Source organism: Balaenoptera ricei, chromosome 9 (genome assembly GCF_028023285.1).
Source record: "Balaenoptera ricei isolate mBalRic1 chromosome 9, mBalRic1.hap2, whole genome shotgun sequence".
NCBI lineage: Eukaryota > Metazoa > Chordata > Mammalia > Artiodactyla > Balaenopteridae > Balaenoptera > Balaenoptera ricei.
The window spans coordinates 97,966,843-97,993,611 of record NC_082647.1 but is presented as its reverse complement, the minus strand read 5'-3'; the positions used below and the strand labels follow the sequence as shown (position 1 = coordinate 97,993,611).

At 35.8% G+C, this 26,769-nt stretch overlaps 1 protein-coding gene across 1 annotated transcript in view; it reads left to right on the top strand.

The window, feature by feature from the left end:
- Nucleotides 1-26,769, top strand: part of COG5 (component of oligomeric golgi complex 5) — a 286,429-nt gene that overhangs the window by 36,497 nt on the left and 223,163 nt on the right. Inside the window, exon 6 of the mRNA XM_059934167.1 lies at nt 611-731. Coding sequence (XP_059790150.1) covers nt 611-731 — 121 coding nt within the window. The remainder of the gene's footprint in view (nt 1-610; nt 732-26,769) is intronic.

Below are 26,769 nucleotides of genomic sequence, written 5' to 3'. Positions count from 1 at the left end.
CTGTCTTGCTTGGGCATTGGAACTTCTTGAACCTACACACTTGAATTTTTTTTTCTCTTTATTTTTTTGGCCACGTCGGGTCTTAGTTGCGGCATGCGGGATCTTTCGTTTCATCTCGCAGGCTTCTCTCTAGTTGTGGTGCTTGGGCTTCTCTCTGTAGTTGTGGTGTGCGGGTTTTCTCTCTCTAGTTGTGGCACGCGGGCTTAGTTTCCCCGTGGCATGTGGGATCTTAGTTCCCCGAGCAGGGATCCAACTGGCGTCCCCTGCATTGAAAGATGGATTCTTTACCACTGGACCACCAGGGAAGTCCCCCTACGCACTTGAATTTAATATGAAGTCAAGACTGAGAGCCACTGGCCTAGAGAAGAAAACTGGTCTATGACTGAGGAGAAAAGTGCTTAGGTTTCATAGCACCTCAATCCCAAATTCTCTTTGGGATAAATTGGAGCTTATTGTAAAATGCTGCTTTTTAAGACTTGTGATTATTTAGATTTCTGATGGGTGGAAAACAAAAAATACATGAGTGAATTTTTAGCATCTGGAAAGAAGAGACAGATTCACATAGTAATAAAACTTCGTGGATTGACTTTACTTATTTAACATTGCACAGGTCGCCTGTGATTTGCTTCGGAGAATCATTCGCATCTTGTATCTCAGTAAGAGACTCCAGGGACAACTGCAGGGGGGAAGTAGAGAGATAACAAAAGCTGCTCAGAGTCTCAATGAACTTGGTAAGTCCTTTTGTTTATTGATTCACTGGTTGAAGGAAATTTGGTTGTTTCAAGTTTTTGGTGATTATAAATTGAGCTACTTTAACATTTGTGTACAGGTCTTATGTGAACTTAAGTTTTCATTTCCCTAGGAGAAATGTCCAGGAGAAATGCTGTTTTTTAGGTGACAAGTCTTATGTTGGCATGGTGCCTAGAAGATCTGTTGAATTCATTTCTTCATTTGTCATTCTTTTCTTAAACATTTAGAGCAGCCTCTTGACATTCAAGGGTGTAGCAGTCACAGCTTTGACTACTGACAAGTTGCAAGGTCCATGATGAAGCAGTTCATAATTTTTCAGGCAAAATTTTGAATACCTACCAAGTGCTTAAAGAACTACCTAACACCTGCATTTTAATGAGGCTTTGCGGTTTTCTTCTCTTCATTGGGTACCCAGTAATTTTTCTGAAGTGGATGTGTTTAGTGGAATTTGTACCTTTTTAGGTTCAGAAGGTCTTTGATTATATCCATCTCAAATATCAAGAGTCTCCTAACGCTTAGTAACGTGCTTTGAAAGTAGTTATGCCAAAAGAATATCAAAGATGTGCATTACATGTTCTTTTTGAATTTTCCTATCTTTGATATTTCAATTACATAGTCATACTGCAATGCTTATTCCCTGTTTTGACTAAGGAAATGTAATATCCTTCACAAAGCATGCTTCAACAACATTTCAATTTATAATGCTCAAATACATTGCTTAGGCACATCATGGGAATATATTGAACTTGTGATTTAGTGTGCTCGGAATATTTTATATACAAAGTTAATTTTAAAGCAGTGAGTAATGCTTCATTGTTTTTTCACAATGTGTGCTAAATATAGAAGTGTAAAAATCTTAGTATCAGCTGTTATTTTTTGCTTTATCATATTTAATTTCTGTGCTCCAAAAAATAAACTCTCAAATAATAGAATCATTAAAAAACAAACACAAATTATTCCAAGGTTTATTATGTATACTTGTCATCACTGATACTCTACCATAATAAAAAATTGCTAGATTTTGATTATGATTATCATCTCTCCTAGAAATAACAGATGCTGTAATGCAAATGGTGATATCTTCTTTTTTTAAAAAAAGGCACAATTATTTTATTATTTATTTTAACATCTTTATTGGAGTATAATTGCTTTTCAGTGTTGTGTTAGTTTCTGCTGTATAACAAAGTGAATCAACTATATGTATACGTATATCCCCATATCCCCTCCCTCTTGCGTCTCCCTCCCACCCTCCTTATCCCACCCCTCTAGGTGGTCACAAAGCACCGAGCTGATCTCCCTGTGCCATGCAGATGCTTCCCACTAGCTATCTATTTTACATTTGGTAGTGTATATATGTCAATGCTACTCTCTCACTTCGTCTCAGCTTACCCTTCCCCCTCCCCGTGTCCTCAAGTCCATTCTCTACATCTGCGTCTTTATTCCCGTCCTGCCCCTAGGTTCATCAGAACCATTGTTTTTTAGATTCCAGATATGTGTGTTAGTATACGGTGTTTGTTTTTCTTTTTCTGACTTACTTCACTCTGTATGACAGACTCTAGGTCCATCCACCTCACTACATATAACTCAGTTTCATTTCTTTCTTTTTTTTTTTTTTTTTTTTGCTATATTCTTTTTTTTTAAAATTTTTTTTTCACACACACACACTGTATTTTATTTTTACAAGAGATAAATAGACTGACACCAAGCATTGTACATGGATGACCACAACAAAAGCAACAATGATTGCAATTACCAAACATGAAACACACTCATACTATGTCATAATATTGACATTCAGTCCAGCACTCCTCCACTGTAACAGCTCCTTTACTTTGCAGTGAAAATTGATTTGTATATTCTTTGCCTCTGAGTCCTTGTGGGATTTTTTTTTTTTAATTCAGACAGAAAGTCACAAAAATTATACTCATCCTCATCAGTTCACTCAGTCCCATGTAATTGATTTTTTTTTTTTCATCTTGATCTTTTGTTAGCACTTTTTTTTTTTTTTTTTTTTTTGACTTTATTTATTTATTTATTTATTTATTTTTTTTTTTTCACACACACACACACTGTATTTTATTTTTACAAGAGATAAATCGACTGACACCAAGCATTGTACATGGATGACCACAACAAAAGCAACAATGATTGCAATTACCAAACATGAAACACACTCATACTATGTCATAGTATTGACATTCAGTCCAGTAATCCTCCACTGTAACAGCTCCTTTACTTTGCAGTGAAAATTGATTTGTATATTCTTTGCCTCTGAGTCCTTGTGGAATTTTTTTTTTTTTTTTTTTTTAATTCAGACAGAAAGTCACAAAAATTATACTCATCCTCATCAGTTCACTCAGTCCCATGTCATTAATTTTTTTTTTTCATCTTGATCTTTTGTTAGCACTTTTATGAGTTCATCAGTTTTTCATTAGAGTTCTGAAAATGCTTATTCATTCAGTTCAGCAGTACAGTCCGTTACCAGAAACCTGTACTTGTCAGAGTCTTTTCCATGTATTTCTTGAAGATGAAACCCTTTTATAGGAACATATTTGCAAAATCATCAGAGTACACCCAGAACTGTCTGTAAATGACAAAAGACTTAAAAATGACCACGGTTAAAGATTTGATGACAGTTCATAATAATGCAGTTGACAAGAAAATTAGTTATTTCTGAGATATACATTTTAAAGTAATAAATAGGATTATTACTTATAACATTATACCAGAACATATAAGATTTTTAGAAATTTCATGTAATGTCTGAAACATTTATATTAACATATTTCCATACATATTTCCATACAAGTACAAATATAAGATTTTTAGAAATTTCATGTAATGTCTGAAACATTTATATTAACATATTTCCATACATATTTCCATACAAATACAAATATGATTTTTAGAAATTTCATGTAATGTCTGAAACATTTATATTAACATATTTCCATACATATTTCCATACAAATACAAATATAAGATTTTTAGAAATTTCATGTAATGTCTGAAACATTTATATTAACATATTTCCATACAAATAACCCAATGAAAGTTTAGTATTAGTTGTTTTGTTTGTTTGTTTGTTTATACTGCAGGTTCTTATTAGGCATCAATTTTATACACATCAGTGTATACATGTCAATCCCAATCGCCCAATTCAGCACACCACCATCCCCACCCCACCGCAGTTTTCCCCCCTTGGTGACCATATGTCCATTCTCTACATCTGTGTCTCAACTTCTGCCCTGCAAACCGGCTCATCTGTACCATTTTTCTAGGTTCCACATACATGCATTAATATACGATATTTGTTTTTCTCTTTCTGACTTACTTCACTCTGTATGACAGTCTCTAGATCCATCCACGTCTCAACAAATGACTCAATTTCATTCCTTTTTATGGCTGAGTAATATTCCATTGTATATATGTACCACATCTTCTTTACCCATTCGTCTGTTGATGGGCATTTAGGTTGCTTCCATGACCTGGCTATTGTAAATAGTGCTGCAATGAACATTCGGGTGCATGTGTCTTTTTTTTTCTTTCTTTTTTTTTTATAGCTACTTTATTTATTTATTTATTTATTTTTATTTTTGGCTGTGTTGGGTCTTCGGTTCGTGCGAGGGCTTTCTCTAGTTGCGGCAAGCGGGGGCCACTCTTCATCGCGGTGCGGGGACCGCTCTTCATCGCGGTGCGCGGGCCTTTCACTATCGCGGCCCCTCCCGTTGCAGGGCACAGGCTCCAGACGCGCAGGCTCAGTAGTTGTGGCTCACGGGCCCAGCTGCTCCGTGGCATGTGGGATCTTCCCAGACCAGGGCTCGAACCAGTGTCCCCTGTATTAGCAGGCAGATTCTCAACCACTGCGCCACCAGGGAAGCCCGCATGTGTCTTTTTGAATTACGGTTTTCCCTGGGTATATACCCAGTAGTGGGATTGCTGGGTCATATGGTAATTCTATTTTTAGTTTTTTAAGGAACCTCCATATTGTTCTCCATAGTGGCTGTATCAATTTACATTCCCACCAACAGTGCAAGAGGGTTCCCTTTTCTCCACACCCTCTCCAGCATTTGTTGTTTGTAGATTTTCTGATGATGCCCATTCTAACTGGTGTGAGGTGATACCTCATTGTAGTTTTGATTTGCATTTCTCTAATAATTAGTGATGTTGAGCATCTTTTCATGTGCTTCGTGGCCGTCTGTATGTCTTCTTTGGAGAAATGTCTATTTAGGTCTTCTGCCCGTTTTTGGATTGGGGTGTTTGTTTCTTTAATATTGAGCTGAATGAGCTGTTTATATATTTTGGAGATTAATCCTTTGTCCGTGATTCGTTTGCAAATATTTTCTCCCATTCTGACGGTTGTCTTTTGGTCTTGTTTATGGTTTCCTTTGCTGTGCAAAAGCTTTGAAGTTTCATTAGGTCCCATTTGTTTATTTTTGTTTTTATTTCCATTACTCTAGGAGGTGGATCAAAAAAGATCTTGCTGTGATTTACGTCAAAGAGTGTTCTTCCTGTGTTTTCCTCTAAGAGTTTTATAGTGTCCAGTCTTACATTTAGGTCTCTAATCCATTTTGAGTTTATTTTTGTGTATGGTGTTAGGGAGTGTTCTAATTTCATTCTTTTACATGTAGCTGTCCAGTTTTCCCAGCACCACTTATTGAAGAGACTGTCTTTTCTCCATTGTATATCCTTGCCTCCTTTGTCATAGGTTAGTTGACCATAGGTGCGTGGGTTTATCTCTGGGCTTTCTATCTTGTTCTATTGATCTATGTTTCTGTTTTTGTGCCAGTACCATATTGTCTTGATTACTGTAGCTTTGTAGTATAGTCTGAAGTCAGGGAGTCTGATTCCTCCAGCTCCATATTTTTGCCTCAAGACTGCTTTGGCTATTCGGGGTCTTTTGTGTCTCCATACAAATTTTAAGATGATTTGTTCTAGCTCCGTAAAAAATCTCATTGGTAATTTGATAGGGATTGCATTGAATCTGTAGATTGCTTTGGGTAGTATACTCATTTTCACAATGTTGATTCTTCCAATCCAAGAACATGGCATATCTCTCCATCTGTTGGTATCATCTTTAATTTCTTTCATCAGTGTCTTATAGTTTTCTGCATACAGGTCTTTTGTCTCCCTCTGTAGGTTTATTCCTAGGTATTTTATTCTTTTTGTTGCAATGGTAAATGGGAGTGTTTCCATAATTTCTCTTTCAGATTTTTCATCATTAGTGTATAGGAATGCAAGAGATTTCTGTGCATTAATTTTGTATCCTGCAACTTTACCATATTCATTAATTAGCTCTAGCAAGTTTCTGGTGGCAGTTTTAGGATTCTCTATGTATAGTATCATGTCATCCGCAAACAGTGACAGTTTTACTTCTTCTTTTCCAATTTGTATTCCTTTTATTTCTTTTTCTTCTCTGATTGCCGTGGCTAGGACTTCCAGAACTATGTTGAATAATAGTGGTGAGAGTGGACATCCTTGTCTCGTTCCTGATCTTAGAGGAAATGCTTTCAGTTTTTCACCATTGAGAATGATGTTTGCTGTGGGTTTGTCATATATGGCCTTTATTATGTTGAGGTAGGTTCCCTCTACGCCCACTTTCTGGAGAGTTTTTATGATAAATGGGTGTTGAATTTTGTCAAAAGCTTTTTCTGCATCTATTGAGATGATCATATGGTTTTTCTCCTTCAATTTGTTAATATGGTGTATCACATTGATTGATTTGCGTATATTGAAGAATCCTTGCATCCCTGGGATAAATCCCACTTGATCGTGGTGTATGATCCTTTTAATGTGTTGTTGGATTCTGTTTGCTAGTATTTTGTTGAGGATTTTTGCATCTATATTCATCAGTGATATTGGTCTGTAATTTTCTTTTTTTGTAGTGTCTTTCTCTGGTTTTGGTATCAGGGTGATGGTGGCCTCATAGAATGAGTTTGGGAGTGTTCCTTCTTCTGCAATTTTTTGGAAGAGTTTGAGAAGGATAGGTGTTAGCTCTTCTCTAAATGTTTGATAGAATTCACCTGTGAAGCCATCTGGTCCTGGACTTTTGTTTGTTGGAAGATTTTTAATCACAGTTTCAATTTCATTACTTGTGATTGGTCTGTTCATATTTTCTGTTTCTTCCTGGTTCAGTCTTGGAAGGTTATACCTTTCTAAGAATTTGTCCATTTCTTCCAGGTTGTCCATTTTATTGGCATAAAGTTGCTTGTAGTAGTCTCTTAGGATGCTTTGTATTTCTGCGGTGTCTGTTGTAACTTCTCCTTTTTCATTTCTGATTTTATTGATTTGAGTCCTCTCCCTCTTTTTCTTGATGAGTCTGGCTAATGGCTTATCAATTTTGTTTATCTTCTCAAAGAATCAACTTTTAGTTTTATTGATCTTTGCTATTGTTTTCTTTGTTTCTATTTCATTTATTTCTGCTCTGATCTTTATGATTTCTTTCCTTATGCTAACTTTGGGTTTTGTTTGTTCTTCTTTCTCTAGTTTCTTTAGGTGTAAGGTTAGATTGTTTACTTGAGATTTTTCTTGTTTCTTGAGGTAGGCTTGTATAGCTATAAACTTCCCTCTTAGAACTGCTTTTGCTGCATCCCATAGGTTTTGGGTCGTCGTGTTTTCATTGTCATTTGTCTCTAGGTATTTTTTTATTTCCTCTTTGATTTCTTCAGTGATCTCTTGGTTATTTAGTAACGTATTGTTTAGCCTCCATGTGTTTGTCTTTTTTACGTTTTTTTCCCTGTAATTCATTTCTAATCTCATAGCGTTGTGGTCAGAAAAGATGCTTGATATGATTTCAATTTTCTTAAATTTACTGAGGCTTGATTTGTGACCCAAGATGTGATCTATCCTGGAGAATGTTCCGTACGCACTTGAGAAGAACGTGTAATCTGCTGTTTTTGGATGGGATGTCCTATATATATCAATTAAACCTATCTGGTCTATTGTGTCATTTAAAGCTTCTGTTTCCTTATTTATTTTCATTTTGGATGATCTGTCCATTGGTATAAGTGAGGTGTTAAAGTCCCCCACTATGATTGTGTTACTGTCAATTTCCTCTTTTATAGCTGTTAGCAGTTGCCTTATGTATTGAGGTGCTCCTATGTTGGGTGCATATATATTTATAATTGTTATATCTTCTTCTTGGATTGATCCCTTGATCATTATGTAGTGTCCTTCCTTGTCTCTTGTAACATTCTTTATTTTAAAGTCTATTTTATCTGATATGAGTATAGCTACTCCAGCTTTCTTTTGATTTCCATTTGCATGGAATATCTTTTTCCATCCCCTCACTTTCAGTCTGTATGTGTCCCTAGGTCTAAAGTGGGTCTCTTGTAGACAGCATATATATGGGTCTTGTTTTTGTATCCATTCAGCCAGTCTATGTCTTTTGGTTGGAGCATTTAATCCATTCACATTTAAGGTAATTATCGATATGTATGTTCCTATGACCATTTTCTTAATTGTTTTGGGTTTGTTTTTGTAGGTCCTTTTCTTCTCTTGTGTTTCCCACTTAGAGAAATTCCTTTAGCATTTGTTGTAGGGCTGGTTTGGTGGTGCTGAATTCTCTTAGCGTTTGCTTGTCTGTAAAGCTTTTGATTTCTCCATCAAATCTAAATGAGATCCTTGCCGGGTAGAGTAATCTTGGTTGTAGGTTCTTCCCTTTCATCACTTTAAGTATATCATGCCACTCCCTTCTGGCTTGCAGAGTTTCTGCTGAGAAATCAGCTGTTAACCTTATGGGAGTTCCCTTGTATGTTATTTGTTGTTTTTCCCTTGCTGCTTTCAATAATTTTTCTTTGTCTTTAATTTTTGCCACTTTGATTACTATGTTTCTTGGTGTGTTTCTCCTTGGGTTTATCCTGTATGGGACTCTCTGCGCTTCCTGGACTTGGGTGGCTATTTCCTTTCCCATGTTAGGGAAGTTTTCGACTATAATCTCTTCAAATATTTTCTCTGGTCCTTTCTCTCTCTCTTCACCTTCTGGGACCCCTATAATGCGAATGTTGTTGCGTTTAATGTTGTCCCAGAGGTCTCTTAGGCTGTCTTCATTTCTTTTCATTCTTTTTTCTTTAGTGTGTTCCGCAGCAGTGAATTCCACCATTTTGTCTTCCAGGTCACTTATCCGTTCTTCTGCCTCAGTTATTCTGCTATTGATTCCTTCTAGTGTAGTTTTCATTTCAGTTATTGTATTGGTCATCTCTGTTTGTTTGTTCTTTAATTCTTCTAGGTCTTTGTTAATCATTTCTTGCATCTTCTCAATCTTTGCCTCCATTCTTATTCCGAGGTCCTGGATCATCTTCACTATCATTATTCTGAATTCTTTTTCTGGAAGGTTGCCTATCTCCACTTCATTTAGTTGTTTTTCTGGGTTTTTTTCTTGTTCCTTCATCTGGTACATAGCCCTCTGCCTTTTCATCTTGTCTGTCTTTCTGTAACTGTGGTTTTTGGTCCACAGGCTGCAGGATTGTAGTTTTTCTTGCTTCTGCTGTCTGCCCTCTGGTGGTTGAGGCTATCTAAGAGGCTTGATGGGAGGCTCTGGTGGTGGGTAGAGCTGACTGTTGCTGTGGCAGTCAGAGCTCAGTAAAACTTTAATCCACTTGACTGTTGATGGGTGGGGCTGGGTTCCCTCCCTGTTGGTTGTTTGGCCTGAGGCAACCCAACACTGGAGCCTACCTCGGCTGTTTGGTGGGGTTAATGGCAGACTCCGGGAGGGCTTTCGCCAAGGAGCACTTCCCAGAACCTCCGCTGCCAGAGTCCTTGTCCCCACAGTGAAACAGAGCCACCCCCTGCCTCTGCAGGAGACCCCCCAACACCAGCAGGTAGGTCTGGTTCAGTCTCCCCCAGGGTCACTGCTCCTTCCGCTGGGTCCCGATGCGCACACTACTTTGTGTGTGCCCTCCAAGAGTGGGGTCTCAGTTTCCCCTAGTCCTGTCGAAGTCCTGCAATCAATTCCCACTAGGCTTCAAAGTCTGATTCTCTAGGAATTCCTCCTCCCGTTGCCGGACCCCCAGGTTGGGAAGCCTGACGTGGGGCTCAGAAGCTTCACTCCAATGGGTGGACTTGTGTGGTATAAGTGTTCGCCAGTCTGTGAGTCACCCACCCAGCAGTTATGGGATTAGATTTTACTCTGATTGCGCCCCTCCTACCGTCTCACTGTGGCTTCTCCTGTGTCCTTGGACGTGGGTTATCCTCCTTGGTGAAGTCCAGGGTCTTCCTGTCAGTGATTGTTCAGCAGCCAGTTGTGATTCTGGTGCTCTCGCAAGAGGGAGTGAGAGCACGTCCTTCTACTCCGCCATCTTGGTTAATCCTCTGTGCTATATTCTTTTTTGAACAGTTGATGACATGTGTTTTTGATCTTTATCTCTTTTTGTTGTCCGAGCTAAAGGTATAATAAATTTCCATGAACCTCAGAGAAGACAGACCAAAATGGAGTGATGAGTTGGGAGAATCTGGGGAATCTTTTTCTTTTTCCTTTGTGCTTGGTCTAGATGCACTTGCTCATAGGGGGCTGTGTGCAGAGGCCTCGTGCCCAGCCCTTCACACCAGAGTTCCTAGTGTGAACTGGCTTCTGCCGACACTGTAGCTTCAAGGGCCATGTGCAAACCCATGTGCAGAGCCACACACAGACACGCCAAGCACCTCACAGCAGTTCAAGATCAGTATCATTTCTTAAAAAGGCACAATTATTAATCATAATGTTCTATGTTGGTACAATGCAGAGTATAAACTCATCCTTCCAATGAGGCTTTGGCTTTACCCAAAGTTTTATAAATGTTAAACGATGACAAGTTGTTGAGAAAGTATAGTAAATTGTGGAGTTATCTCAAAATGGATTGTGTTAATTTAAATTTTTAAAGCTTTGCAGATTATGTGCTATTCAAAAATTTCAAAGGCATCATGTCTTCATCATTCACCACTGTGGTTCAGTCTTGGCCAGTCCTGGCATTGATAGTAAGGAGAAGCCAAGAGGGAGATAAAGTTTGTACATTTGGAATTAATGTTTTAATAAAAGTAATAATTTGGTAATCACTATTACAGTTACACATGTATGCTAAATGCTATTTCTGTGATTGGAGCATCTCTGAAATTATCAGTGTCTATATTTGTGTGGGTCTGGCTCTCACTAGAAAGAATAAAATGATGAAGAGTAGCAGGCCCCTGAGATTAACTGAAAACCAATCTCTCAAACTTGAAAGGTCTTGAGGCTTGAAATGTAGTGACCAGATGAAATACATTGTCATCTGAAAGTTAATTATATTCTGAGGGACTTGGGGGGGAATGTCAGTGGCTGCTAATGGATACCACTCTTTAGAGTGGTGAAAATGTTCTGCAATTAAATAGTGGTGATTGTTGCATAACCTTGTCAATATACAAAAATGCCTCTGAATTGTATGCTTTAAAAGGTTGAATTTTATGCTTTGTGAATTATGTATCACTTTAAAGTTATATATCAATTTAAAAAGTATATTCTGGTGCCTAGTGACGATTATGCTGGTACCTTTTCTTTTTTTTAAAATTGAGGTCTAAGCGATATACAGTAAACTGCAACATATTGAAAATGTACAGTTTGGCAAGTTTTGACATGAAACCATCACCCATATTAAGATAGTGAACATAACTATCACCCCCCAAAAGTTTCCTTATGCCCCTTGGTAATCCCTCCTCAGGCATTTATGGATCTGCTTTCTGTCATTATAGATTGGTTGGCATTTTAATGAACTTTATGTAAATGGAATCATACAGTTTGTGTTTTTGTTTGGCTTCTTTCAGTCAGCTTAATTATTTTGAGATTCATCTATGTTGTGTGTATCAGTAGCTCATTCCGTTTCATTGCTGAGTAGTTTTCCATTATATGGGTATCCCACAGTTGGTTTATTCATTCACCTGTTGATTGATATTTGAGTTGTTCCTAGTTTTTGGCTATTACAAATCAAGCTGTTATGAACATTCATATACAGGTATTTTTATGGACATATGCTTTCATTTCTCTTTGACAAATACGTAGGTATGGAATGGCCAGATCATATAGTAGATGTATGTTTAACTTTGAAAGAAATTGCCGAGGTGTTCTACCTGAAGTGTATGAAAACTGCACTTTTTCTGCATCCTTGTCAACACTCGTTATAGTCAGTCATCTTAATTTTAGCCATTCTAATAAGTGTGTAGTAGTATCTTGTTTTGAGTTCACAAAAAAAAGTTTATAGAACTAATACAGGAGTTTAGCAAGATTTCAGGATATATGATCAATATACAAAAATTAGTTTTATTTCTTTTTTTTTCTTTTTTTTTGTTTTTGGCTGTGCCGTGTGGCTTGCGGGAATCTTAGTTCCCCAACCAGGGATCAAACTCATGCCCCGTGCAGTGGAAGTGTGGAGTCCTAACCACTGGACTGCCAGGGAATTCCCTTTATTTCTGTATAATATTAACAAGCAATTGGAAGTTGAAATTCAAAAATACCACTTATAATAGCATTGAAAATATGAACTACTTAGGGTTGAATTTGACAGAAGATACACAGTCATAAACTGACAACTAGAAAACATTGTTGAGGACAATTAAAGAAGACCTAAATAAGTAAATAAACATTGTCTGTGAATTGGAAGACTTTATAGTGTTTATTAATATGCCCATTTTCCCTAAATTGATTTGTATAGATACAGCAGAGTTACAACCTGCATCCCAGCAGGCTTTTATTAAAAATTGACAAACTGATTTTAAAATTCATATGGAAATGCAAAGGATCTAGAATAACCAAAACTTTTTAAAAAAACCAAAGAACAGGCACAGTTGGAGCATTAACCATACCTGATTTGAAGACCTGTTACAATGACTTATACTAATGAAGACAAAAAGATAGACAAATAGGTCAATGGAATGGAATAGAGAGCCCAGAAATAGATGCGCACATGTAAGAACAACGGATTTTTGACACATTTAGTGGAGAAAAGATAGTCTTTTCAACAGATGGTACTGGGAAAATTGGATATCCATATGTATAACAGTGAACTTGTATTTATACCTTACTTCATATAAGAAAAAAAGAAAACTGAAAATGGATCACAGTCCTAAATATAAAACCGAAAACTATAGAACTTCTAAAGGGAAACGTAGGAGATGTTTTATGTCTCTGAATTAGAAAATGATTTCTTAGATATATAACCCAAAGCACAATTCTCCCTGCCACACACAAATTGGTAAATTAGACATTATCAAAATTTAAAACTTCTGTGAGCGATGTTGCTAGAAGAATGAAAAGACAAGCAAGCCATAGACAGAAAATGTTTGCAAAGTATATATTTGATAAAGGACTTGCTTTCAGAATATATAAAAAACTTTCAACATTGGTAAGAACACAAACAACCCAATTAAAAAATAGGCAAGGGCTTCCCTGGTGGCGCAGTGGTTGGGAATCTGCCTGCCAATGCAGGGGACACGGGTTCGAGCCCTGGTCTGGGAAGATCCCACATGCCACGGAGCAACTGGGCCCGTGAGCCACAATTACTGAGCCTGCGCATCTGGAGCCTGTGCTCCGCAACAAGAGAGGCCGCGATAATGAGAGGCCTGCGCACCGCGATGAAGAGTGGCCCCCGCTTGCCGCAACTAGAGAAAGCCCTCGCACAGAAACGAAGACCCAACACAGCCATAAATAATAAATAAATAAATAAATAAATAAAACCCAAAAGTTAAAAAAAAAAAATATATAGGCAAAAGATCTGAACAGACACTTCACCAAAGAATATACGTGAATGGCAAATATGCATATATGATACTCAGCATCATTAGGCATTAGGGAAGTAAAAATTAAAATCATACTGGTGTCTTACTGACAGAATAAGCAGAATTTTTTTAGTGTAGACTTATGTGTAATTTTTCATGCATATTATGTATGGTTAAAAAATGAAACTACATAGTACAGATTTCAGGATTAAATTATATCACATTGATTTATGGTTTTTCTTCAAGAAAAGTCTTGGCACTAGATGAAAATTTAGATGGGCCTTACTACAAATTAGTAACATTTTTTGAGCGTTAGTTAAGATGATACACTTAAGTCACATTTAAGTTATACCATGGTTTATATATAGTGAATGTGTATTTTATGTAGCGTGGTGCGACAAAAAAAAAAAGGAAAGTATATCCTCCATTAATTTTTACTGTGTATAGTCTGCCCTCTGAGATTTATAATTTTGTTGCTAAGCTGCAACAGAATGTTTTCTGATGATATATGGTGATACATTAACACCATGTATCATGAGAAAATATTTTTCAAATTTATCATAGAAGCATTTTATGAAATATTTTTTATAGAAGGAAGGGATAGTCTAAGTTTGTTTTATCCACTAATGTTCTTATTGTAACTGATATTTTCTCAATCTGATAAAACAATACTTATATGCAAACATTTTTGATTTATGCATAGGTAGGAAAAAGTATGATTTACATAATCTTTGCCACATAATAGGTGATCGATAATTAAGGAGCTAATGAATTTTTTTTGAGATGTCTGTAAGATGATGTAGTTGGTGAACATTTTAGAAAATTTTATTATTTCAAGCTTTTAAAAATTGTTTATTGATAGGAAAATTTGTAAATATGCCATGTAACCGTTTCCAGTATTAAATTAGGTCTGAGATGACTTCTTTTTTAATTGAAGTATAGTTGATTTATAATGTTGTGTTAGTTTCTGGTATACAGCAAAGTGATTCAGTTATACATATATATGTGTATATATATATTCTTTTTAATATTCTTTTCCATTATGGTTTATTGCAGGATATTGAATATAGTTCCCTGTGCTATGCACAGTAGGACTTTTGTTGTTTATCTGTTTTATATATAGTAGTTTGTATCTGCTAATCCCAAACTCCCAATTTATTCCTCCCCCACCCCCTTTCCCCTTTGGTAGCCATAAGTTTGTTTTCTGTGTCTGTGAGTCATTTTCTGTTTCATAACTAAGTTCATTTGTGTCATATTTTAGATTCCACATATAAATGATATCATATGGTATCTGTCTTTCTCTTTCTGACTTACTTCACTTAGTATGATAATCTCTAGGTTGAGATGACGTCTTAAATGCATTTAAAACATACATAGGTTTTTGTGACAACTTCAGCGTAGCAAATTCAGTATGCCTTTTTAAACGTACAGTGTAATCATATATGATGATAAACATCTTCAGTACCTATGTTTGATTTAGATAGTCTCTAAATTACTTATATATGTGACCGGATTCAGCTACCACCAGGTCAGGGTGATGCTGTGCTCAAATCCAGAATAATGGGTTTATGCTTAGGTATGGGATTGCCAGTTGTGGAGACATAAGCATATTAAAATTACACACCCAGAAACCCTCTTTTTTTTTTTAAACTAATTGAACTTAATGTTATCCAAATTTATATTTAACACATAATACCCATACAGCATTTATGATCGTATTTTTTTGGTTTTATCTTTCATCACATAGTGTCAGAAAACGAGGATTAATATCCAGACAAAAACAAGCAGCTTACTTTTTGTAAACTTTAGTATGTTATTTTTCATACATTTCAAAGTTACAGTAGTATTTTTGGGTATATATTTTATTCCATATGGTCAGGTAATGTTTATTGAAGGTCTGTAGTTTACCTTACTATTTGTCACCCCCTGCTGGACCATTCATCATTGTTTGAGAAAAATTAATTTAGTGTAAGGTTCTTCAAACTAGTAATGTATCAAATTTTCAATTTCTCGGTTCTAAGGGCTTTATTTTCTAGTTGGTTGCTTAAGCCAGTACTTCTCTTTTCCATTCCAGTACATGTAAGTTTTAAAAATTGCAGTGTATCTTAAATGAATATAAACAATGCTCCAAATACAGGCTGCTTATTTTATTGACTTTTTACTGGTTATTTTATTGATTGTTCCTAAAAAAATGGTGTCAGCCTACTTCTAGTGAATTACAGCTTTGAGTCTCTAAGTCTAATATTTTGGGGGAGCATTAGGTGGGCTGTTTTTCTTTTTATTGCCATTTACTTGATTATGTATAAAAATTCTAACTATGTTAAGCAGTTTTTATCAGTCTTTGGTTTAGTAGATTGAAATTGGCTATAGGCTAAGTTAAAAGGGTTCAATGTAAATTTATGATTATAGATATACTTATAGAACTTTACATTTTAATACCATGTAAACAACAGGGCAGGTAGGCAGGCATGATCTTTTGAGAGACATGTTCAGTAAAATAGGAGGCAGTTTTAGTCATTTGTTTTAATTTCTGTGTTAGGGACTTGAAATCTGTTCCAATAAATCAGAAATGTGTTTTTCTACCATATCTAATTGGAAGATAATGCTGATATTACAGTTGTATTGTCACAACTAGGAATATATTCAGAGGTCAGTGGTGACCCCCCAAAAGTTGTCTTGTGCCTCTCTGAGTCAGTCCTCCCACCTCCAGCACGAACTTTTGGTTACTAGAGATTTCATTTTGCTCTTTCTTGGATTTCATATATGTGGAATCATACAGTATACATTCATTTGATGAGTAGTATTCCAGTGGATGTATTCCACAATATATTTATCCATTCAGCTTTTGATACATATTGGGTTGTTTTTAACTTTTGACTATTGTGATAAAACAGCCGTGAACATTTATTTTCAGTGCCCTTGGGTAAATACCTAGGCGTGGAATTGCTGGGTCATCTGGTAAGTGTTATGATTAACTTTTTAAGATTTGCTACACTGTTTTTTTTCTTTTTAAACTAATAGGTAATTTTATTTTTACAGTAGTCTTATATAGCAACAGTATTAGTTTGCTGGGGCTGCCATAACAAAATTATCACCGACCGGGTGTCTTAAACAACAGAAATATATTTTTTCACAGTTCTGGCAGCTGGAAGTTCAAGATCAAGACGTCCATAGGTTTTTTATTTTCTGAGTCCTCTCTCCTTGACTTGCAGATTGCCACTTTCTCCCTGTATCTTCACTGGTCTTTCCTCTGTGCTACACTTTTCTAAAATGGTTGTAACGTTCCCACCAGCAATGCATAAGAGTCACATTTGCTTTACATCCTTCAGTGCTTGTCATTGTAAATCATTTTAATTTTAGCCAGTCTCATAGATGTGTAGAGGTATCTCTTTATGATTTTAATTTGCACATACATGATTACAAATCATGTTGAACCTGATTTTGAATATTTATTTCCCATTTTATTTATCTTTGTATAGTGTCTGTCCAGATCTTTTGTCTTTTTTTTTTTTTTTAAAGACAGTATGAATTTACTTTAAAACTGTGGAACAAATATTACTAAATTACTCAATTCAAACTGGAGTCCATTTTCACCCCTAAGTGCTTCGGGACTAAGCTATCCCATCTCATTTTATTAACTCTTGTCTCTTACAATGTCTAATGATGGCAAAAGGTTAAATTTGTGTGCCTATCCCAAATGTGTGGGATAAGATCTGAGCCTTGGATTGAAGTGCATTTGATTTACACAAAAATAAAAAATGGCTAAGAGGGTTCAATAAAAGACAGTCTTGTGAAATATAGGGTAACTAGACTTTTGCCCTTGTTTTAAACTGGGTTTGTCTTCTTATTGAGTTGTGAGAGGTCTTTTTATATTCTGGATACAAGTTTGTCAGGTGTGTGTGTGTGAGTGTGAATGTTTTTTGTGAATATATGTGCATTGTCTTTTAATATTCCTAGTGGTGTGATTTGAGCAGAACGTTTTAATTTTGATGGAGCCCAGTGTATCTTTTTCTTTTTTTTTGGTGGGGGGGGGGGGCGTGTGAGTTTTGTTTTATAGTTTGCACTTTTGGAGCCCTATCTAAGACAATCCTTTCCTATCCTACAGTTGCAAAAAATTTCTTCTACATTTTTTTCTGGAAGTTTTAAAGTTTTAATTTTTGTGTTAAGGTCTATGATTCATGTCAGGGTAATTTTTGATATAATGCAAGGGAAAGGTTGAAGCTTATTTTTTCCCATGAAGATATCTAATTGATCCAGTTCCATTTGTTGAAAAGACCTTCCTCTCTCCACTGAATTACCTTGGGACTTTTTTAGAAAATCAATTGACTCTATATCTGTAGGTGTATTTTTGAACTCTATTCTGTTCCATTTATCTATGTGTCTGTCCTTATTTCACATATCTTTATATTTTGATTACTGTAGCTATCTTGAATTTGCATTTAAAGTCTATTTCTTTGTAGATAGAGTGTTCTTGAGTCTTGCTTTATTATCTGTTCTTATAATTTCAGTTTCCTTTTGTTTGGAGTGTTCATATATATTTTTACTAGTTATTGATATGGTTGGATTGAGTTTACCATTTTGCTATATTCTATTTTTATGATCTTTTTTCTTTTGTTCCTGTCTTTCTTTCCTGCTTTTTTTCTTTTTGTCCTTTTTTCATAAACCATTTTTAAGTGTAAAATTCAGTGTTATTAAGTACATTCACAGTGTTGTGTCACCTTCAACACTATTTCCAGAACCTTTTCATCATATCCCAAAGAGAAATGCTGTGTTCATCAAGTAGTAACTCCCCATTTTCCTGTTTCCCCAATCCTTGGTAACCTCTGTTCTACTTTTTGTCTCTATGAATTTGCCTATTTTAGGTACTTCATGTAAGTGGAATAATACAGTATTTGTCCTTTTGTGTCTGGCTTATTTCACTTAGCATAATGTTTTCAAGGTTCATCTATGTTGTAGCGTGTATCAGAACTTCATTCCATTTTTTATGGCTGAATAATATTGCATTGTATATCACTTTTTGTTTATTCATCTCTTGATAGACACTTGGCTAGTTTCCACGTTTTGAAAAGGCTGTTATAAATAATGCTGCTATGAACATTGGTGTTAGAGTATCTGTTTGAGTCCTTGTTTACAGTTCTTTTGGGTATATATCTAGGTGTGGGATTTCTGGGTCATATGGTAATTCTGTGTTTAACAGTTTGAGGATCTGCCAAACAGTATTCCACCGTAGCTGCCCTTTTAACATTCCCACCAACAGTGCACTAGAATTTGAATTTCTCCACATCTTCATCAACCCCTGTTATTTTCCTTTTTGTTTTTTTAAATAATTGTCACCCTTATAAGTGTGAAGGTAATATCTTACAGTTTCGATTTGCATTTTCCTAAAGACAGGTGATGTTGAACATGTTTTCATGTACTTATTGACCATTTTATATCTTATTTGGTGAAATGTTTTTTAAGTCTTTTATCCATTTTAAAAACTGAGTCATTTGTTTGTTGTTGTTGAGTTCTAAATGTATTCTGGATACTAGTCCTTGTCAGCTAAAATATTTTTTCCCACAAATATTTTCTCCCATTCTGTGAGTTGTCTTCCCACTCTCTTGATAGTATCCTTTGATGGAGAATTTTTTATTTTGATGAAGTCCAGTTTATCCAATTTTTCTTTTGTTCTCTGTGCTTTTGGTGTAATACTTAAGAAACGGTTGCCAAATCTAGCTCAGTGAAGATTTCCCCCTTGTTTTCTTCTAAGAGTTTTGTAGTTTTGGCTCTTCAATTTAGATCTTTGATCCATTTTGAGTTAATTTTTATATGTGGTGTAAGGTGGGATCTAGCTTCATGCTTTTGCATGTGGATATCCAGTTTTCCTCACACTGTTTGTTCAAAACATTATCCTTTCTCCACTGAATGGACTTGGCACCCTTGTCAAAATTTAATTGACCATTTATGTAACTCTTTATTTCTGGACTTTGTCTTCTATTCCATTGGTGTACGGAATATGTATCATTATGCTGGTACCATACTGTTTTGATTACTAAAGCTTTGTTGTAAGTTTCAAAATTCAGAAGATCAAGTCTTCCAACTTTGTTCTTCTTTTTCAAAAGTATTTTGACTATTCAATATCCCTCGAAATTCCATATGAATTTTAGGATGAGTTTTTCTATTTCTGTAAAAAAATGCCTTTGGGATTTTTAGAGGGCTTGTATTATGTCTGTAGATCATTTTGGGTGGTATTGTCACCTTAAAGTATTAAGACTTTTAGTTCATGAACACAGATGTCTTTCCATTTATTTAGATCTTTAATTTCTTTTGGCAGTCTTTTATAGTTTTCAGTGCACAAGGCTTTCAGCCTCCTTAATTAAATTTATTCCTAAGTATTTTATTCTTTATGATACTTTTGTAAATGGAATTGTTTTCTTTATTTTTGAATTGTTCATTGCTAGTATATAGAAATACAACTGATTTTTGTGTGTTGTTGATTTTGTGTCCTGCAACTTGGCTGAATTCATTTTTTAGCTCTGTGTGTGTGTGTGTGTGTGTGTGTGTGTGGTCTTTAGGGATTTCTACATATAAGATCTTGTCATCTGTGAACAGAGATAATTTTACTTCTTCCTTTCCAGTTTGAATGCCTTTGATTTATTTTTCTTGCCTGTTTGTGCAGGCTAGAACTTTCAGTACTTTGTTGAATAGAAGTGGTGAAAGCGGACATCCTTACCTTGTTTCTGATCTTAGGGAAAAGCATTCAGTCTTTAATCATTGAGTATGATGTTAGCTGTGTGTTTTTCATGTATGACTGTTATTATGCTGAGGAAATTCTCTTGTATTTCTAGTTTACTTAGTGTTTTTATTGCAAAAGGGTGTTGAATTTTGTCAAATGCTTTTTCTGCATCAGGATGACCATGTGGTTTTTTTTCCCTGTTCATTCTATTAATGTGGTCTCTTGCTTTGATTTTTGTATGTTGACCTATGCTTGTATTCCAGGGATAAATCCCACTTGGTCACAGTCTATAATCCTTTTAATATGCTGTTGAATTCAGTTTGTTAGTATGTTGTTGAGGATTTTTGCATACATATATATGGGTTTTTTTTGGCTCTGCTGCATGGCTTGCAGGATCTTAGTTCCCTGACTAGGGATCAAACCTGCGCCCTTGGCAGTAAAAGCATGGAATCCTAATCACTGGACTGTCAGGGAATTCCCGCATCTATATTTACAAGAGATATTGGCTTGCAGTTTTCTTTTCTTGTAGTGTCTCTGTCTGGTTTTGATATTAGGGTAATGCTGAGCTAATAGAATGAGTTAGGAAGTGTTCCCTTCTCTTCAATTTTTGGAACAGTTTGAGAAGTTTTTGGTATTTATTCTTCTTTAGATGTCTGGTAGAATTCACCAGTGAAGCCATCTGGTCCTAGGCTTTTCTTTGTTGGAATTTCTTGTTTTCTTTTGTGTTAATCAGATAGTTCTGTGTATGCCATTTTATTTTGTCTATGAACTTTTTAGCTATAAGTTTGTATTACTTTTGTAGGAATTCCTAGGGATTACAACATGCATCTTTAATTTAGCACAATCTACTTAAGTGCTTATGTTGAATTACTTCAGGTGAAATATTAGCTGTTTTGAAGTCATTGTCTATTAAGTCCCTTGTATGAGTCCACTTGCAGAGTCAATTTCTTTGATCTGCCTTTTAAATTTTTTTTTCATGAGTATGGGTTATGTACATCTATTTCTTTGCATGTGGAGTAATTTTTTATTGAAGTATAGTTGATTTACAATATTGTGTTAGTTTCTGGTGTGCAGAGAAATGATTCAGTTATACATATATATATATACGTTCTTTTTAATATTCTTTTCTGTTATGGTTTATTACAGGATTCTGACTATGGTTCCCTGTGCTATATAGTAGGACCTTGTTGTTTATTTATTTTATATATAGTACGTAGTTTGTATCTGCTAATCCCAAACTCCTAATTTATCCCTCCCCCACTTCCTTTCCTCTTCAGTCACCATAAGTTTGTTTTCTGTCTGTGACTTTGTTTCTGTTTCATAAATAAGTTCATTTGTGTCATATTTTAGATTCTGCATATAAGTATCATATGGCATTTGTCTTTCTCTTTCTGATTTGCTTCACTTAGTATGATATTCTTTAGGTCCATCCATGTTGCTGCAAATGGCGTTATTTCATTCTTTTTTACCAAGTAGTATTCCATAGTGTCTATATACCACATCTTCTTTATCCATTCATCTGTCCATGGACATTTAGGTTGCTTCCATGTGTCGGCTATTGTAAATAGTGCTGCTGTGAACATAGGGGTGCATGTATCTTTTTGAATTATGGTTTTCTCTGGATATATACCCAGGAATGGGATTGCTGGATCCTATGGCAACTCTATTATAGTTTTTTAAGAAACCTCCATACTGTTCTCCATAGTGGCTGTTACCAACTTAACATTCCCACCAGCAGTGTAGGAGGGTTCCCTTTTCTCCACACCCTCTCCCGCATTTGTTATTTGTAGACTTTTTAATGATGGCCATTCTGACCGGTGTGAGGTGATACCTCATTGTAGTTTTGATTTGCATTTCTCTAATAATTAGCAATGTTGAGCATCTTTTCATGTGCCTGTTGGCCATCTGTATGTCTTCTTTGGAAAGTTGTCTATTTAGGTCTTCTGCCCATTGTTTGATTGGGTTGTTAGTTTTTTTGTTTTTGAGTTGTATGAGCTGTTTGTATATTTTGGAAATTAAGCCCTTGTCGATCACATTGTTTGCAAATATTTTCTCCCAATCCATAGGTTGTCTTTTTGTTTTGTTTATGGTTTCCTTTGCTATGCAGAAGCTTATAAGTTTGATTATATCCACTTGTTTATTTTTGCTTTTATTTCTATTGCGTTGGGAGACTGACCTAAGAAAACATTGATACGAATTATGTTAGAGAATGTTTTGCCTGTGTTCTCTTCTAGGAGTTTTATGGTGTAGTGTCTTATATTTAAGTCTTTAAGCCATTTTGGACTCATTTCTGTATATGGTATAAGGGTGTGTTCTAACTTCATTGATTTACATGTGGCTGTCCAGCTTTTCCCAGCCACTTGCTGAAGAGACTGTCTTTTTTCCATTGTATTCTTGCCGCCTTTGTCGAAGGTAGGTGTATGGGTTTATTTCTGGGCTCTCTGTTCTGTACTGTTGATCCAACATATGGAGTAATTTTTGGTTGAAAACTGGACATTGTGGATAATATATTTGTCATTTGAGATTCAACTGTGTTCTCTGAGGATTATTTTTTGTTGTTATTGTTCCAGCTGGCAGTTAACTTGTCTGATCTCAAGCTACACATTCTTTCCCCTGTACTGTGTGGTCTTCATCTCTGCTCAGTTCTTCTGGCTTATAGCTATTGCTTTAAGAACCTGGTACCTGATAGACCAGCCCTGTACCTCTGTAGTTTAGATGACACCAAGAATTTTGGCAGAGTTGATACTAAGATCATGGGCCTCAGGTTTTGTGTATCTTTTTTTCCTTTAGAGTTTCCTTCCTAAATTTCCAGCTGCTCTTTCAGCTCTGAACTCTGTCCTGTGACACCTCAAGTTATAGTAAGGCCCCAGCTTTCTGCTGCTTGAGCTGTGTACTGTTTGGGGAAAACCATCAGTCTAAAAAAAGCAGTAAACTCACATGGCTTGCCAGTCTTTTAAGGGTAGACACCCCTCTGACTTTTGCTTGCTTTTCCCCATCCTCCTGGATCCTCCCATCTCCCCCTCCTCCTGGGTCCTCCCTTCTCTCCCATGTGTGTATTTTAATGGTAAGCCAGGGATTTGGGTCTTGCTCCTGCTGTGGCTCTATTCTTTTTAGGATTTTTCTTTCTAAATTTATAGTTACTCTGCCTTAATTCATGTTCTCTACCATCTCTGGACTGTAAGTCTGTATTTTTCTGCTGCAAGTACTGTGGGCATTGGAATGGGAGTTGATGGCAGTAATGGTGGTCAGTGCCCTTAGGCAAAAAAACCCAAACTTGGAATCCTTACCCATTGCAATTTATGTATTTCAAATGTAACCCTTCCTTCCGTACGTTCCTGCCTTTGATCACTTTCCAGGGTCTTCAAATAAGCGTGTTTTTAAAAATGGCTTATCTAGGTTTAGAAATTATCTGCAGGAAACTATGCTTGACCAATTTACTCTGCCATTAGTGGAAACTAGACTAAAATAATTTGTATTTGCCTTTTGCGCATATGCACTCAAAGTCCATAAAATCAAATGAGCATTGTAAATTTGAATCGCCTTGATAAAAATTTCTGTAGGTTGAGATTCCAAACTAATTTTAGTTTTAAAATATGATTAGAGGTAATGTTCAGTGCAGACTTGAATTTTATGTATATAAAATCTCTGTATTCCCTAAGAACGAATGGATACAAGAATGTTTCATAGAGTCGAAGTAACCTTACAGACTTAGAACAATAAATTTGCCAAGGCACTTTAATTACTTTGCCTTTTGGAGTCTACTAGTATTAAAAGTTATTACTTTGTTTTGGAAGAATGACATTTTGTGGAAATTTTTACTTAAAGACTAAAATCAGTTTTATGGGATCTTTTTTCTCTCTGTTCATCTGTTCTCTAAGGCAAGTCTTTCGTTTACTTAGAAGAGCAACAGAAAAATTATACCCATAGAAGTTATTCTTTCTCTTTGCCAAAACTAGTTTAAAGCAGCAACACCCTTTCTTTAGTCTTCAGATATATTTAATATGGGAATTCTAAGATTCTGGCTTGTTGTCTTGCACTCATGGGTCTTATTACCATTTTAACAAATTCATTTTTGTTTCTGTGATATAAAAAGTGTCATGGTTTTCAGAAGACCTCATCTAAGCCTGTGTGTCTTCCAGTGTTTCTTTAGCTTTGTGAGAAGCTTTCTTCCAGATAAAGATTTGTGGCACATAAAGAAAGTGAACAGAGAGAGAGCCTAATGGTAGAAACTAGTGCTATTTTACAGTGAGAAATATAGTTAGCTTTGAGTAAGTTGTTAATATATTTAGGTGTTTTTCCATTTAAAAAGAAGTAAGGATTTAATGATAATGTCTACTTAAATTGATAGATTCTCTGATAATGGTAGTATTTGATGAAGATTGCTTAGCATTTTGAACTCTGTTTTATCCTAAGAACTTTTCTTCTTTAGCCAAAAGGTGGTGACATGCTCTTTTGTTCTTCGCTTCAAGTCAGTGCAGCTCAGCATGTGGTGTTGTATGGTAAGCACAATAATGTGCCCCCTCAAGGATATTCTCATCTTAGTCACTGGAACCTTTGAATATATTACCTTATGGGGCAGAAGGGACTTCACAAATGTGATTAAGGTTATGGACCTTGAGATGGGTTATCCAGATGGGACCATTCTAAATACTTGAGTTTTTAAAAGTGAAAGAGGAAGGCAGAAGAGTGAGCCAGAGAGCTGCAATGGTAGAAGAAGAGGCAGGAGAGATTTGAAGCGTGAAAGTACTTAACCTGCCATTGATGGCTGTGAAGATAAAGGAAGGGACTCATGGACATGCAGATGTCCTTTAGTAGCTGGGAACTGTCCCCAGCTCACAGGCAGCAAGGAAATGGGGACCTCAGTGCTACAACCTGAAGGAATTAAATTCTGCTAACAAATTGAATGAGCAAGGAGATGGTATCTCCCTTAGAACTTCCAGAAAGGAATGCAGCTATGCCAACACCTTGATTTTAGCCCACTGTGACTCATTTTGGACTACTAACCTCCAAAACTGGAAGATAATAAATTTGTAGCTTTCAGGCCTCTAAGTCTGTGGTAATTTGTTCTGGCAGCAAATAAGAAACAAATGCATTTGTACCATATCAGCTACATGGAAGGAGGATTCTTTGTGTTTTGGAGGAAAGAGAATGGCTGATCTGTAAAGTTCTGCCCTAGAAAGACATTAGAGTCAAAACAAAATAAAATACACACACAGTGTTTTAATGTGTCCTGCTTCTCCTCAAGAAGAAAGTGCCAGAGTTATATGTCTTTTTATTGGCAGGAAACATACCTTTTTTATACACAGATATGAAATGTTAACTGATGTTTTTAAAGTAAACAGCTGTAATGGGATAGGGCTTATAAAATATCCTGCATACTCTTCTGATATCATGGCTAATTATACATTTTTTCTCCTGTTGCTCTTAAGAAACAAATAATGGCCTCAGGCCAATTTAAGGTTTTACAGGTAAATAATTTGGGAGTAAAAGAAAACTACTTTTTATTCTAATCAGGTTTACATATTCAATTCTCTGCTGATACCTGTTTTAAAACGCTACTGTGTGCTTGTCTCTAAGACTGTTTCTGTTTTAGAGTTATGCTGATTAATAAAGTTCATTCTTGGTCTTCCGGATACTTGTAGGATGTTATTCCAGATCTGGTTATAGGCATGTGATGGAGCCTGGTTATGAGCCATAGTTACTTAACTTCTAACAGAAATAAGAATAATATTTAGTCAGGATCTCAATACAGGAAGAAAAATGTGAACAGGACATTTTTCATAGAATTTCCTAGTAAGGTTAGTAGTTCAAAATCTTGTTTGTTTTTAAACTGTGTTCTGAGAAATTCGGCTTGGTCTTCTCCATAAATACTGAACAGTGGTAATTGCTGGACAGAGGGTGGAGGAGAGAGAGAAGGTATTGTATTTTTTTTTAAATAAGGTTTGGGGATACTTAAGAACAGCCATCTAATTGATGTGGAGACTTTCTACCTAAAAGGAAGTAATGAAATTGATATTCTAGAGTGGGTTAAAATGTAGCAGTGAAAATAAAAACTGAAAAGGAGTAGCTGGGAAGACTTCTACTGAGATAAATGATTTATAAATGATTTATGATTTATGAACATTTTTGTTGAATGTGCATTTGCAGGCTAGTTATTTTAATGTAATAACTAGAACAGCACAGTATTCACAAACTTTTCTTTCATCAAAGTAATACTTTATTAACATTTTAGAGACTTCAAAATGTCATAAAATTATACCATAAAATAATGTAATTGTTCCTGCTATGTAGTTTGTGATTAAGAGACAGGAGAACATAGGTCTTGAAGCCATCTAGAGCTTGCTTTAAATCCCATTTGCATTGCTCCTGCTAACTGTGTGAATATCGACAAGGTAAATTCTCAGATTTCAAAGGACTGTTGGGTAGATTTAATGAGACAAATTTATAGATTGTTTTCAACCTTGCCTAGCATATAGTAGGTCCCTCCAATATTGCTCTCCTCTTATCCTTCTTTCTTTAGAAATAGAACTAAAGGATGAATTTATATATTTTGAAGGTGACATTGGTTATACATCATCATCTGTGGT